At 38.7% G+C, this 16,291-nt stretch overlaps 1 protein-coding gene across 1 annotated transcript in view; it reads left to right on the forward strand.

Annotated features, from left to right (window-relative positions):
* The window catches only part of LOC109112717 (E3 ubiquitin-protein ligase LNX), a 43,974-nt gene that overhangs the window by 24,232 nt on the left and 3,451 nt on the right, over positions 1-16,291 (forward strand). Inside the window, 8 exon segments of the mRNA XM_042777653.1 lie at positions 7,568-7,776; positions 8,934-9,020; positions 9,022-9,327; positions 13,891-13,923; positions 13,925-14,026; positions 15,312-15,362; positions 15,364-15,423; positions 15,425-15,491. Of these exon segments, the coding sequence (XP_042633587.1) occupies positions 7,568-7,776; positions 8,934-9,020; positions 9,022-9,327; positions 13,891-13,923; positions 13,925-14,026; positions 15,312-15,362; positions 15,364-15,423; positions 15,425-15,491 (915 nt within the window).

The raw sequence follows: 16,291 nt of genomic DNA on the forward strand, positions 1-16,291 counted from the left end.
TAACAGTGATTCTTCAGTGTCTTTCTCTTCCTCATGTAGTAATAATTTAAAAGAAAAATGAAAGAAAAAAATATAAATATACATATTTTCTACATGTATATATTGGTTTCACTATATACACTACTGTTTCAAAATTTTTGGGTCGTAAGATTATGGGTCGTAATGGTTTTTTGAAAAGAAGTATTTTATGCTCACCAAAGCTGCATTTATTTGATCAAAAATCCAGTGTCACATGATCCTTCAGACTCATTTGATACTTAAGAAACATTCTTATTATTATCAGTGTTGCACTGCTTCATATTTTTGTGGTGATACATTTTTTATGTATTATTTAATGAATAGAAAGTTCAAAATAATTATATTTATTTTAAATATAAACATTTTGTAACAAATGTCTTTACTGTAACTTTAATCAATTTTAATGCCTTCTTGCTTATTTATTTATTCATTTATTGTTTTTAAATCTTACTGACCCCAGATTTTTGAATGTAGTATACCAGAGGTAAACAAGTTAGTGGATAAATGATTGATATAAATGTTAACTCCATCACTGAAATGATTACATTCATCTTGAATACATTTTGGGAAGGCTTTGCCCCCCCTTGCTTCCTCTAATGTATCGATGTAATGATTTTCTACGGCTTGAAGTCATGTTTGGCTCTGCTTTGATCTGGACAGATGCCCTTTTTGTGTAGCATAGAAAGTGATGATCATGTGAGAGTTGAGTAGAAAAAGGGAATGATGTGTTGTGCAAAGAACTTGAATTGCAGAATCCAAAAGTTGGTGCTTTATTGGAAGGGGTTAGAATTATTTACAGTGGAGGATGAAACTAATATAAATGAAAACTGTACAAAAAGGAAAATGAAACTGCCACAATGTGCTAATTTGGCTAAACCAATTGACCCAACTTTGCAACACTACTCAACTTAAAGACAACACAACTCAAGACTTAACTGCTCTCCACAGACAGAACTGAGTGAATTCAGGTAGCAAGCCAATTTATAGGTGAAGCCCCACCTACAGAACAAATCAACATAATTGCAATAATCTGAAAAGTTTGCTACAAACAAATTCAATATAAACACAAAACACAACAAGATGTAAACTTCCCAAATAATACAAGAAACATTAACAGAAGAGAGATTTATCAACAAATTCCCCCCTCTGACATCACACCAAAATGGTAGCTCCCACAGGAAGTGATGTGGCAGCAACATTAAAAAACAGTTTGAACTAGATTATTTGTTTGGTTGTAGTAAAAACCAAGAAGTTTAACTGTTGGTAGTATATGTGCAAGATTGGTGAAAATAAAAGGTAATTGTCACATGACTTTTTGTGAACTGTATTTTGTTTTTGTAGAAAAATAGTTACTTACTTAATGAAACAAACTATAAAGATTTGAAAATTACGACAAAATACAGAGGTAACAAACATTGGACAAAAATCTCCATAATACCTGTCTTTTGGGTACACAGATGTTAGTTTGCTGGCAATGAACAGTACAAGTGATATGGGTGTATGTTTGTAAGACCACGTTTATCTAGAAAACAGGTTAGTCTGTGACATTTTTCCCCCTTACCTCAGGCACCAGAGGTGTCCTAGAGAGATAATCTGCAGTACAAATTTATAGGGACATATAAAGTGTATAGGACATCACGAAAGTTAAATGGTTGGATGGTTAAAAAATATCTGATGATATGAGCATTTGTGTTCCCTCATACGGCCCAACCAGGCTAATGCCCTGTGATCAGTCTCAAGTTTGAACTTGCGTCCCATCAGGTAGTACCTTAAAGAGTCCAATGCCCATTTAATTACCAGGCACTCTTTCTCAACTGTAGAATACCTGGATTCACAGGGAAGGAGTTTCCTGCTGATTTGAGAAATCGATTGTAGCTGCCCTTGACCTTCCTGAAGTAACACAGCCCTGATACCATGCTCAGAAGCATCAGTCTGCTCTGTGAAAGTCTATTCAAAGTATGGACTCTGTAAAACAGGCTCTGTGCATAAGCAGTCCTTTAGGTCTTGAAAAGCCCTTTCACAATTCTCAGTCCAGTTGACTTTATTTTGGCTTGTTCTTTTTAGTTAAATCAGTGAGGAGAAGGCTCATTCAGAGAAGTTGGGGATGAACTGTCTGTACCAGCCAACAAGACCTAGAAAAGAATGCACCTGTTTCTTGGTCACCGGCCGGGCTGCATTCTTGATGGCCTCCACTTTCCCCACCTGTGGACATTTTGCCCCATGTCCCTGCACATATCCTAGGTATTTGGTCTCAGTCCTAGCTATGGTGCATTTGTCTGGGTGGATGTTTAGACCATCATTCTTAATTCTTACTAACACGTCCTTCAGATGATCCAGATGGTCTTGCCAAGTCTGACTGTAGATGATGATGTCATCTAAGCATGCAGCAGCAACTCTTCCTTCATAACTGCCAGAAGTCTCTCTGGGACCTGGTATACTGGCTGATGAATGGGGTTTGGATCCTTGAGAGTGATGTAATGGTGAATCACACCTGTCCTGCCAGGTGTCTCCATAAAGAGTTGTGTTTGGAGAGACAGTAGAAGTTTCTGCGTCTGTCCTCAAGCAGGCTTGGGTAACCCCACTGCTCAAAAACCTACATTAAACACTACACTTTCAGATAGCTACAGACCTGTCTCTCTCCTTTCATTTATAGCAAAAACCCTCGAAAAAGTTATTTTCAACCAGTTATCATTGTTTCTCTCACAGCACAACAAACTGGACGCTAACTAGTCAGGTTTCAGGAGTGGTCATTCAACTGAGACTGCACTACTGTCAGTCATGGAAGCCCTGTGGACTGCATAAGCTGATTCCAGATCATCAGTTCTTATTCTGCTGGATCTATCTGCTGCTTTTGACACTGTCAATCATCAGATCCTCCTGTCTGCCCTCTCATCAATGGGCATCACAGGGATTCCACTTCGCTGGTTTGGATCCTATCTCACTGGTAGGTCTTTCAGGGTGGCTTGGGGAGGGGAGGTATCTAAATCACATCAACTTGTCACTGGGGTTCCTCAGGCATCAGTACTTGGACCCCTCTTCTCTACATACACAACATCACTGGGTCCCATCATACAGGCACATGGCTTCTCCTACTATTGCTATGCTGATGACACACAGCTCTATCTCTCATTTCAACCAGATGACCCAATGGTAGCTTCACACGGATCTCAGGCTGCCTGGCGGGAATCTTGGCATGGATGAAAGAATATCACTTACAGCTCATCCTGGCAAAGACTGAGCTTTTTATCTTCCCTGCCACTCCAACTCTACAGTATGATTTCTCCATCCAGCTAGGTTCATCTACAATTTCCCCATCAACTTCGGTCAGAAATCTTGGTGTAACCTTTGATGACCAGCTGACCTTCAAAGACCACATTGCAAAAGACTGCTCGATCTTGCAGGTTTGCATTGCACAACATCAGAAAGATCAGATCCTTTCTAACAAAGTATGCTGCACAACTTGTCCAGACCCTTGTCATTTCTAGGCTGGACTATTGCAATGCTCTTCTGGTTGGACTTCCATCAAGCACAATCAAACCTCTACAAATGATTCAGAATGCAGCAGTATGACTGGTCTTCAACGGGCCAAAAAAGAGCCCATGTTACACCTCTCTTTACTTCCTTGCACTGGCTACTGGTTGCGGCTTGCATCAAGTTCAAGACATTGATGCTTGCATATAGAACAGTCACAGGATTAGTACCCGCCTACTTCCACTCACTACTATGAATCTACATCCCCTCTAGAAGTCTGAGATCCAATAGTGAGTGACGCCTCGTGATACAATCACAGAGAGGCACAAAATAATTTCCAGAACATTCTCGTTTACCATTCCTGGCTGTTGGAATGATCTTCCCACCCCTATCCGGAATGCGGAATCCCTGACAATTTTCAAGCAACAGCTGAAAACTCATCTCTTTCGAAGCTACTTGACTTCATCATAAAAAAATAAAAAATCATCTTCCTCTTTTTTTATTCCTTCTCTTTCTAGCTTGTACTTATTTGAACAATGTCTAAAACTTGGTATTACAAGCACTTCCTGTGTCTGTTTGCCTCTTTAAGGAGAATCACTTTATGTATCCCCAGTTGTAAGTCGATTTGGATAAAAGCTTCTGCAAAATGACTAAATGTAAATATCCATCTTCCAGGTGCTCGAGGCTCAGCGAACTGTTGCCCTGATGACCAGGCAGGTACTGTTCCTCCATTTCCTCCTCTCCTTCCACAGATCTCACAAACAAGGCTGTGGCTGTTTCTGTTACTTCCTTAGATGTGGGGTCTGTTTGTGTGGAACGAGTGTACTACTTCTTTAACATGTAAACATGGAAGACTTGCAGGGGCGGGGTCCTGGATAGGATCTCTATCTCATAAGTCACAGGTCCCAACTTCCACTTTATTTGATAGGGGCCTTGATACCTAGCCAACAGTTTATGCTTGCTCAATGGTAACAACAACAAGATCTTTTCACCTGGCTCACATGTACTGGATCTGGTTATGCAGTTGTACCAATCTTTTTGAAGTGCTTGAAACTGCAAGAGGTTTTGTCATGCAAGAACTGTTGTCTTTTGCAGATACAGATGTACAAAGGAGATAATGATTTTCTTGACTGGTTTATCAGTGGCTTCCCATCTGTCCTGCAATACATCCAAAGGCTCTCTGACTTGCTGGACATATAGCAGCTTAAATGGTGAGAACCCTGTAGATGCCTAAGGTACCTCCCTGTATGCAAACAGGAGGAATGTCAGCCACTTACCCCAGTCATTACCTGTGTCAGAAACATACTTCCTCAGCATGGTTTTCAGGGTCTGGTTGAAAACATTCATAAAAGTACAGTGGATATTCGCTTAGCTCTGACTTGTTGTAATGGATATGCCTCAGGGTACCTGGTATAGCATAATCACAAATGACCAAGATAAATCTGTTCCTTCTCTGACTCTTCTCCACAGGCCCTAATATGTCAACACCTATTCGCTCAAAAGGTGTGTCAACTACAGAAAGTGGTACGAGTGGTGCATATGCAGGGGTACGGCCAGTAGTAAGCTGGAATTCTGGACATGATTTACAGAACTCCTTAACCTCACTGTACATCTTTGGCCAGTAAAATATTTTGGCAATTCACATTAATGTCTTCATAAAAGCCAAGTAATCTGCCCAGGGAATAGAATGCCCAAGTTCTAATACCTCTTTCCTGTATGCCTTAGGTACAGTCAGCTGCAGTCCATCTTTTTTACTCTGTCTGTACAAAAGACTGTTTTCCACCACAAAAGTCTTCCTGTGCCAGCTGCATGGCTTGGGCTCTAGTGACCACACCACACCATATGGTCTGTTGCACCAAGTCAGCCAGGGCCGGGAAGTCAGTACCTAATAGGACAGGGTTAGGGCAGCTTGGTAGCAACACCAACATTCATCAGATATGATTTATTACAAACCTCAATATAAACCTCAGCAGTAGGCAGCTCAGTGCTATCCCCATGCACACAACAAACTGTTACTGTGTCTTCTTCACTCCAAGAATATCTAAGTATATATTGGGCTTCTACTAGCTTATGGGAACAACCTGTGTCCACCAAAGCTGGAAGGGGTTTACCATTTAACAGTACAGTGATGACTGACTCCTGATAGGGCTGTGCTTTTAACTATTCTGGATGAGGTACATAAAAAAACGAGCTGTCTTGGGCGCTTTGAGAGGGCAGTTGGGCTTAGTATGACCTGGCTCACCACAGTTAAAACATACAACACTCTCTCCCTTAACTGTTGTCTTGGGTATGGTGGTAAATGTTTGGGGTTTAGTATGACTGGACGTAAAGATGTTGGCACAACTTTGAGAGTTTGAACCCACCCCCAACCCCTTCTTTACCCTTTCAAATAGTGCAGGATACCAGCATATCGAATAGTTCCTGGCCCCTTCCGTGCAATGATGTAGGCCTTAACCAGTGTCACAGCATGCGCAACAGTGGTGGGATCTCTTTCTTTGACCCAAGTCACTCACAGGTACTGCTCCAGCCCAAGTGTCTCCTTAGTGTCCTTCTTGTTACTTTGTTCATAGTGTACTTATTTGCAGAACAGGTCCTTCAGATGGATGTAGAGTCCTGTAGGGGTCTCTGCAGGGGTACTAAGGGACCGTAATCTCAACCAGTTTCTTTCTTCTTCTTGATTTCATTTTTTTTTTTTTTTTAGAATTGTGGCTTTCACTCGGTCATAGTCTCTGGTTTGTGAGGGGTACATAGCCACAAAAACACTTCAGGCCTTACCTTACCTTAATAAAGGAATAAGATGAATGGTCCAGTCTCCCCTTTGCCATTGTTACACCTCTGCAAGTCTTTCAAAAGTGGTAAGGTAGTGTTCAATATCATTGCTGTCCTCCAGCTTGGCTATTCGAGGATTGTGGTCTATCACCCACTTAGCAGCCCTTTCTGAAGCTCTAAGGCTTGTCCGCTGCCTGTCCAGCTGCATTTATTTGACCTGGTGACTAAGAACTTTGTAACTTTGTTCACGGTGAGCAGCCTCTGTCTCCTGTCTCTCATCCCCCTCCTTTTGATTATGCACGAATGACTGGGAACATCTGTGCCAGCGCTGTGATGGCAGCATCACCCCCAGTAGCAGGGACCTCTGTAGGCCGCACTTGCTCCTCTGCAGTACCTCCAGCATCACCTTGGTCCTCATCTGCACCTGTGCTCTTCACAGGCTGACTCCTAGATCTGGGTGGCATGTAAGCAGGGCAGTAATTTTTACATGCATGCCACTCACTCGTGAGAAAATCCCACTTCTGACACCATGTCTAGGAAGGCCAAACAGTTATAGTAGAAAAAAGGGAATGATGTGCTGTGCAAAAATTGTTGCAGAATCCAAAAGTTGGTGCTTTATTGGAAGGTGTAGAATAGTCCACAAACAAAACTGAGTGAATTCAGGTAGCAAGCCTATTTATAGGCTGAAGTCCCACCCACAGGACAAACCAACATAATTGGAATAAACGGACAAATGTTTTTCAAATTCAGTATAAACACAAAACACAACAAGATTTAAACTTCCCAAACAAATAATACAAGAAACATTAATGAAAGAGAGATTTATCAGCAAAAAAAAACAAAAAAAAAACAGCTGTTCCTAAATTCCCCCCTCCGACATCACACCAAAATGGTAGCTCCCACAGGAAGTGATGTGGTAGCAAGTTTAAACAGTTTGAACTAGATTATTGGTTTGGCTGTGCAGAGTGAGAACCGAGAAGTTTAACTGAATTCAGATTTATGAAAGATTAGTGAAAATAAAAAGTAATTGTCATATGAATTGTTGTGTGCTAGTATTTTGTTTTTGTAACAAAAATAGTTGCATACTGTACTTACTGAAACCAACTATGAAGATTTGAAAGTTACAACAAAACACAGAAGTAACAAATGTTGGACTAAAAATCTCCATAACACCTGTCTGTTGGGCACACAGTTGTTAAGTTTGCTGGCAATGAACTATGGGTGTATATTTGTTAGACCACGTATATCTAGATAACAGGTTAGCCTGTGACATCACTGATTACAGATGCTCTCTTTTTCTCTCTCTCAGTATTTGCATTACCTCAGCTGCATCATCTAATCCCTGATGGTGAAGTCACCAGTATAAAGATCACAAGGGCAGATCCTTGTGAACCACTGGCTATTAGCACTGTTGGTGGCAATGAGACACCTTTGGTTCGCATCCTCATTCAGGACATCTACAGAGAGGGCATCATCGCTCGGGATGGAAGACTGCTACCTGGAGATATGATCCTCAAGGTGCGTATGTGTGCTAAATCTGAGGTTACATCATTGTACAGTAGGAGTGATTCATCCTGGTTTTGATAGCACATGTTGTCATGGGCTTCACCATCTGTTGTTCAGAGGGGAATTGTGTGAGGATTCTGCATATAGCCAGATAAAATCTGATTTATTTATTTATTTTAATTTTAGAGGAAATCTGTGGATTAGCCTTCTTTTTAATTTTGAAATTATTATTTTAATGTTATGGCTACTAATCAATAAATGGCCAACATATTAATAGATTAATAATAAATGAATAATAAAACACTAAAACCTGTACATCACAACATGTACAGTATAAAAACTGTTTAACTGTGTTGTTGATTTTTTTTAAATAATAACTTTAATTGGAAGACAATGGTAAAACCAATCCAAATGTAAACATAAAGGAAATGAGCATTAGCACTTAAATAGCCAATGTAAATACAAAAAAAAGGCAGATCAGACTCAAACCAAAATGATACCGGTACACTGTGCATCCCTAAAAATGAGAAAGCTGAGAGTACTAATTAATCAAAATATTTAAATATTTAAATAGACACACATTTTGCAGCACCTCTGTCTTTTTCCAAATCACAGAATTGTAGAAATCCAGAAAGTATCTATTGTTATCTGTGCCATAACCTAATGATGCATGCACAAACATGAGGCTTGGAAACATTTTCGAATCACTTTCATCTTCCCTCACTGCTATCATTTTCTTGTCCTCTCTCTACTTATATTTACATTTATGCTTTTTTTGCAGACACTTTCATCCAAAATTACTTGATGTCCATTTATACCAAGGAAAACAATTATAATAATAATGATATAGTTTTTAAAATCATTCTACATTTAAGTGAATAGCAGAGTTCACACCACAACTACAATGATAAAGGCACGGAGGAACTATATCATTGGAATAACTTTCAGAATGATTTTTTTCCAACTGGCAAACAATAAAAACACTGACAGCCAATCAGAATCCATTCTACTTTAAAGAGCTCAAGCATTTAAAGTAGCAGACGACAGTTCCCTCCGAATTGAACCCATGACACTGGCATTTCTAGAATCATTCTTTACTGTGTGAGCTTCAAAAACGCATACATTTCTCTTGATTTTTGCTCTATAATCTCATGCTTTCCTCCCTTCAGGTGAATGGTATAGACATCAGTAATGTGCCTCACTGTTAGGCTTTGGCGTCTCTGAAGCAGCCCTGCACACTGCTGCGGTTGACCGTACGTGCGAGAGCAGCACCACCGTTACCATTTCCATCATCACTCTCCCACCGAGGCCTTCCCCACCCACACCCCCACCATCCGGGATGACAGCCTGCATGTGGTCCTTGTTAAGAGGGCTCCAGATGAAACAGCTGGGCATCAAGCTGGTGCGCATGGCCTGATGAGCATGGCGATTTTTATCTTCCACCTGCTGGAGGGAGGGCTGGCCGCCCGTGACGGGAGGCTGAGAGTAGACGACCGCGTTCTGGCCATCAATGGCCACGACCTGAGATATGGCGCTCCCGAGCATGCTGCGCTGCTTATTCAGGTGAGTGGAATTATGGGAGAGGCCAAAAGTAATGTGATGAGTATTAAGCCTTGTGCATAACCAACAGACGAAACGGTGACAACGGCACAAATCAAAAGTGTAAATATTCAAAACAAATGCAATTCAAAGTCAATCCCTGATAAAAGTGCGCATACAGTAAATTAATGAAAATGAACTGCAGGCTGTCCTTTTCATGCTAAAAAGCAAAATACAGCCCATCAGACAACATGGATTTTGTTTGCTTAGATGCAAAATGTGCAGTCCAACTGACAATAGCGACATTCATGCAGTAAACCTTAAATTGCAATGAAATTGCATCACCAAAATGCAGTTAAAACTCCTTTAAATGGCCTTTAAAGAGATGTGCGATAGTGAGAGAATCAATTTTGGTCTTTCTTCATCCTCTCAGATTCTAAGAGGTGCATTATTATTTAGTTACTTTTGGCTGTACAATTTCACCAACATTTTTTTTTCCAAAACTGAATTAAACCATTAATTTCACAGCTGTGTTCACTCACAGCATCAATATGAAGCTTTTCTGGCAATGCTTTGCCAAACTGAAAAAAAATTATTTCAAGTTTTGTTCACACATTATCTCTATATTAAACATTTCTTAATTTATGTAAAGCCTGTTAAAAAACAAAACAAATCAAAACAACAGACAACCAACAATTAAGTGGTTGAGATTTATCAAAAAAAAAGTAAGCACTTTTATCGCTTAGCCCTTTCAGCATTTAAAAGAATGAATGTTTATAAAGCCTTCTAATCCTAACCATTGGCATCTAATTCAGCGAATCATTCATTAAACTTTTAGAGTCCAAGGGTATTTTTGGGCCTGGAGAAGTTTTGTCATGCCCTGACATTTGTGCTTTTTTTCAGTTTCTTAATATCTAAATGGCTAAAGTCTAATCTCACTGTAATCAGCACAAACTAGGCTATAATAATATGTGAGCAGCATGTATGTACATGATTGTGTTTTTGAGAAAAAAAATGTTATGCGTGGTTAGTGAAAAGACTAAAAATGTTAAATCACTTGAATAAGGCAATAAAACACCATACAGAAAAATTGGTTCCCAGGAATTTTGAGAACTGGAGCTTGTAGCCTAGAATTTTTTTTTTCTAAATTATGTGAAAATCATCTTGTTTTACTCACTTACAGAAAAAACATATATTGATTTAAATTTTCTAAATACACTTTTTGTTGGTAAAAGTCATATGCGAGGAGGCGTCAACTATCATGAATTCACACCTGAGAAGACAAAGGCCTGCATAATGAGCTGCATAATGAGCCATTCAGTCAGCTGTATCACTGAGAGGGATGAGTTACAAGAAAGAATGTGAGGACAAAATAAATGTATATAATTTTATGTTTGTAGTTTATTTAGAATATATTTAATTATCCCACAACATAATTTAATATTCACTTGTGAGTGGAGTTAAACAGTTTATTAGGAAAAATCAAAGCTGACTTTCAAACTGAATTTTTTGCATCATTACTTCCAGTCACACAAATCCTTCAGAAATCCTTTTAACAATCTTATTTTCTACAAAAAAACATTTATTGTTATTATTTTCATCATCATTATTATCATTATTATTATTATTATTATTTTATTATTATTATTATTAATGTTGAAAAGAGCTGAGAATTTTTTTAGGTTTTTTTAGGGGGGATAAATTGAAAGAACAGCAATGATTGTTACATTTGTTACAGTTACATTTATTGTTACATTTATATTATTTACATCAAGCTTTTGAATGGTATAGTAGTGTATATTGTTATTGAAACTTCATAATATTTCACTTGATTATACATTTAGTAAGGAATTATAGTTTGGAAAAAAAGTCTTTGGAAAAAGTCTAGACTAGTAAAATGTTTACACGTTATGTGAAAACTAGTACAAGTATATAAATAAAACAAAGAGACTTACTCATTGTTTATGATCTCTGCTGAATAAAGTGCTTCATTCTTTTTTTCTGAGGAAATCCAAATCTCAAATCCTCAACCAAATCACATCTTTTTGGGGTGAATTATGTCTTAGTTTCCTCTCATCGCGAAGCAGAAAACAGTAAAAATAATAAAAACTTGAAGAACAGTCTCGCTGCGTTGTCTTCTGTTGTGTGGGGCGTATTCAAAAGCCGCGCGCTTCAGTTGAAACATTTGAATCTCAAAAAGCGCGCTTCGTCGCGGGGGCGTGGTCGCATTAGAAGATAATGAAGGGAGACGTGAAAAACGGACATCGCGTTGTTTTTCATATGGATTACTTTATCACAGAATATTTGTTTTCAGCAGCACTTGTTTAGTTTAAAAGTAGACATGTCATGCTTTCTATAGATATCTCTCTCATGTCTCTTCGTTGAGTATTCACTGAGTTACAGTTCATTTTAATGACGCATTTGTTTTTGAAGATCAGCGCAGACAAAGGCTGCAGACAGCACTCCTTGTTTGTTATCTTTATTTTATAAGTGCACAAAGTTTTGTTGTTATTATGTCTGTATACAAAAAAAAAAGTAGACCCTTTACAGATTCGATTGATGTATTGCACTTATCTGTACGATCAAAACTGAAAGTGTAATTTTAAGTTCTTTTCGGGGGTTATCAGGAGAAAATACCCCAAAACGCGTATACGCGTTAATCGACTCCAGAGGGTTAAGTGGAAAATACCCCAAAACAACCCAGGATTAGACTTAGTCCTGGGTCCCAAAAACCAACTATTATGGCTCCAAATAAAATTCAGTGTGTTCCTTGGGCAGTATTGCATAAAATGTAGAGCTTACATAAGTTTTGTGGCAGTTTATTTGATTGTATTTTATCTTGGTGGTAAGAGGTGTGTCATAACAATATAAGAGTGTGTAAGAGAGTATAGTGAGTGTGTGATTTTGATATGAATTTCAGTGTGATGGGTCTTTCTGAATGTTTTTATTCAGCTTGCTGCTTCCTGTCTGGTTCAGATTGTTCTCGAAGGAGACAAGATGGCCGCTCACAGCAAGAGTTTCTGACATAGATTAACTGCTGGCAGGAAACTAATTCAATTAGTCCAATTAGGGCGTTAACAAGCTAAACCCACTCATTTAAGAGGCAGCGACAGAGCACTGAACTCCCAAGAACTCCATGGGCTCTCAATGTGAGTGTTGTGCGCTTGAGAGCAAACGAAAACTATGGATGTCAAAAAGATAGAGTTAATGAAGAAAACAGCAATGCTCTCAGATGGAATGACAGAATGGGTGAAAAATAAATCAGAGAAGGAAAAACTAGAGCCCGTGGCCCTCCTTCAGCTCACACATACACACAGACTGGCAGAATGGATCCCAAATCTCCATATATATTAGTAGTTTCTTTAATAAGTACATACTTCTGAGTTATAATCACACATTCACACTGAGCTGAAGCTGTAGGGCATTGGCTGTCATCACAACATCTGGTAATTGTAGGGCTTGCTAGACGTCCGGAGAGTAATAAGACATTACACACACACACTCTCTAGGGTATGAACAAACTGTTTTCAATTTTAAATTCAGTTTTTGAACTGCTCGCTCCTCAGGGAAGTTGTTGGCCTCTGTTTGTTCTCCTGTGGAGTTCGAAAGGTTTTTGCAGTAGATGGCTAATGTTAGGTCCAACATTCAGCCAACCTAAACCAGTGTGCAAAAGGGCCCCATGAAATCAAAATTGGAGTGTTGGCATTTTAGCCCATTCTTACAATATAAAGATAGCTATATATTTTCATATAATAAGATAAATTTATACAGTAAAAAATAAAAATGTGTAAAATATTATCAGGAAACTATTTTATATTTAATTTTTTAATTTATAAATATAAAACTATAATTTTTTTTCAGTGCTCAATCATAGTAATTCTTAATGCAGAAAACTTAAAAAAGAAACATAAAATTATGCCTCCTGTGAATAGAAAAATATATAATCATGATTAATCTCATAAATTTCTGAGCAGTCTTTAGAAAGCAGAATTTCAACTTGTTCTTTTACTATTTATATAAATACTGATGACTCATCTTGTGCTATACAAATTTTTGTCCAATCAAATGCTCTCTACAATACAATATCCCTGTCAAGCTAGTTACTTTAACACTTCTAGTTAAAACCATCATGCATTAAACTCTCTGAAGGCCTGTTCACATCAGAACCAATAACTATAAAGATTACTTTAAACAATAACTATATTAATGTCGGTCCACACCAATGCACAATACCGTTCTGATATTATAAGCATGTTGTAGTTTTGTAACATGCTTATAATAAACTGCAACTTTAAATGCTTGGGCTCTTTACAGCAAGATGGATTATGATTGGCTGTCATTGTTTTTAGCATTTATCAGCTGGAAAAAAGGAAAAGGATCTGAAAGTGATTACAACAAAATCATTCTAATATGTCATAATTATAATTGTGGTGTGGACATCCCTATTCTCACATAATTAGAACAATTATTAAAACTTTATAGTTAAGGTTATAGTTATTTGTCCTTGGTGCAAACGGACCTTTAATCCCTAAAAATTGCATAAAACAGGACACTAATGCTATCTGTTTGTGTGTTCTGTAGGGCGAGCGAGGACCGGACCGCGTCCACTTCATTGTGTCCCCGCCAAACTCACATCCCTACTCCAGACATCCTACAGGAAGCGCCCTGGAACATGGAAGGACCACCGCCCTACTCGCCTGTGGATATTGAGCACACTTTACTGGTGGGTTTCACGAGCATGAACCGCACACACTCTTTATTTCCCATCCCTCTGCACCGCTTTACTAAACATTCTCTTATTGAGGAAAAAGATCCAAAAGCCTATTACTTCTACATCAAAGAATCAATCAATCAGCCAGCTCTCTCACACACACACACACACACACACACACACACACACACACACACACACACACACACACACACACACTTCTTTGAGGCAGCCGTCTCTAAACCTATTAACAGAAGAAAACCCAGCAGGAGGAAACAGATACACAGCCATGGCAGGCTGGATTTCAGTGCTTCTTCTAAATGGGATTTTCTGCTGCTCAATATCTGCACTAACAACTTCCCTTGTTCTAATAAGTGGCAAATTCATTGTTAGTCATTTCTCTCTCTCTGTTGCCTTGCAGAAAAAGCTTCTCAGACCAGCTTGTGAGGGTTTGATGGTTTAAGTGTCAATGACAAATAAAGGTGCTGTCACAATTACAGTTGGATAGGATGGAATTCCTATTTGTAAAGTCTTTTTAAAGTTTAAACTTTTTAAACATAATGTTATTGACATTTTATAGCCTGAACTAACCTCACCTTTGACATGAAAAGTCCAAATTATTTTAAAAGACTTATTGACCTTGACACACAGCAATGAGGATCAAATGGCCCAAAACCCCAATAAAACCAGACCAGAACAAACCAAAACCTAACATTATATCTCTTGCACTCACTCTCACTCACTAATCACTTTTTGTCCCTTCAGTAACTCTTGTTAATTCTCTTTTACACACTTGGAGAGGTGGAAACATTCTGGCAGCATATAGTCAGAAGCTTTTCACTCCTCTGAATTAGACACGGCCTAACACACACACACACACACACACACACACACACAAACACAGTCTCTCCAGCGATAAGCCCAATACACTAACTCCTGATCTGATTTTCTGTAGCCGAAGGCTCAGACTAAATATAAACAGCCCTTTTATTGAACTTTAATAATGCTTTTTATTAAGTTAGAACTTAGCGACTGTGTTTGTTGTTCTTGAAAAGGATCCAAGGCAAAATCTGGCCGCTGTCAGCAATAACACAGCGTCCCTGCAAGCTCAACATTTATTACAAACACACAAGCACACACACACAATTTGGGCAGTCATGTGTTCAGACATTATTCTTATTTGTGGCATCAGAAAAGTGTGAATCCAGATCATAGATTAAGAAATGTCATAAACCGAACAATTTGCAAGGAAACTTTAGTGACTTAATCTTTCTCATTTCCTGTCCCTCCATTTCAGGATTCATGCCAAAAGCCTGCATGTTACGAGAAGACAGTGACTCTGCTGAAGGGAGCCGCATGATTCTCTCGGCATGACAGTTGCAGGTGGGATGAGCAGCAGGGGATGGGATCCTGCCCGTCTACGTCACCAACGTCGACCCAAATGGAGTGGTGGGAAAAGAAGGCTCGATCCGCAAAGGTACAGCCTCACAAAGTGTATTTAACCTATTCAGACACATCTGACAAAGCGCGCACACCTGTTTCCAAGGTGCCCCTTTGATCTTTCCTCCTTGAATGCAAGTATACACACAAACAAAGACACACCTGCTACTGCATATGTATGACCGTCATCAGCTCTGCAAATACATGCATGTAACACTAGAAATTGACACACTCCCACTCATACACCTGCCATACTGCTAAATCTGTCTCTGTCATCCACACTCACAATTATAAGCTTCCGACTGAGCGTATGGAAGTTTTTCAGGTTTATATGTGACATGTATGTAGGCATGTGAAAGTGTGATCATGCACAGGCTGGTGTATGGAGGCATTAGTTTAAAGTATCTTTCAAATACAGACACACACATGCAAGATCAAAGCTTTGAGTCTTTATATATGCTGTACAAAGGTGTGGTAAGCTCAGTGGTTTGAACTGAGCCAGAACCTTTAGGAGGGTCTGATATTTGGAAGAAAGTAGGTTTTAGAAAGTGCATCCTGTAAAGTGGGTAAGCTACAGTAGTAATAAACTACAACTACAACCCTTTGCATATTTGTGCATAACACAGCTATGCATTTCATGCTTGACCAGGTATTATGTATTTTCCTCTAGCGTTATAACTATCAACATTGGGTTTTAATTTATTAAAAATAAACAATGTATTTTATTAAAAATAATCTTGTATATACTAAAATTTGGGGTCAGTAAGATTTTTTAAATATGTTTTTAAAATCTGCATTTACCCAGGCTGCATTTATGCAGCTGCATCAAAAAAACAC

Source organism: Cyprinus carpio, chromosome A20 (genome assembly GCF_018340385.1).
Source record: "Cyprinus carpio isolate SPL01 chromosome A20, ASM1834038v1, whole genome shotgun sequence".
NCBI lineage: Eukaryota > Metazoa > Chordata > Actinopteri > Cypriniformes > Cyprinidae > Cyprinus > Cyprinus carpio.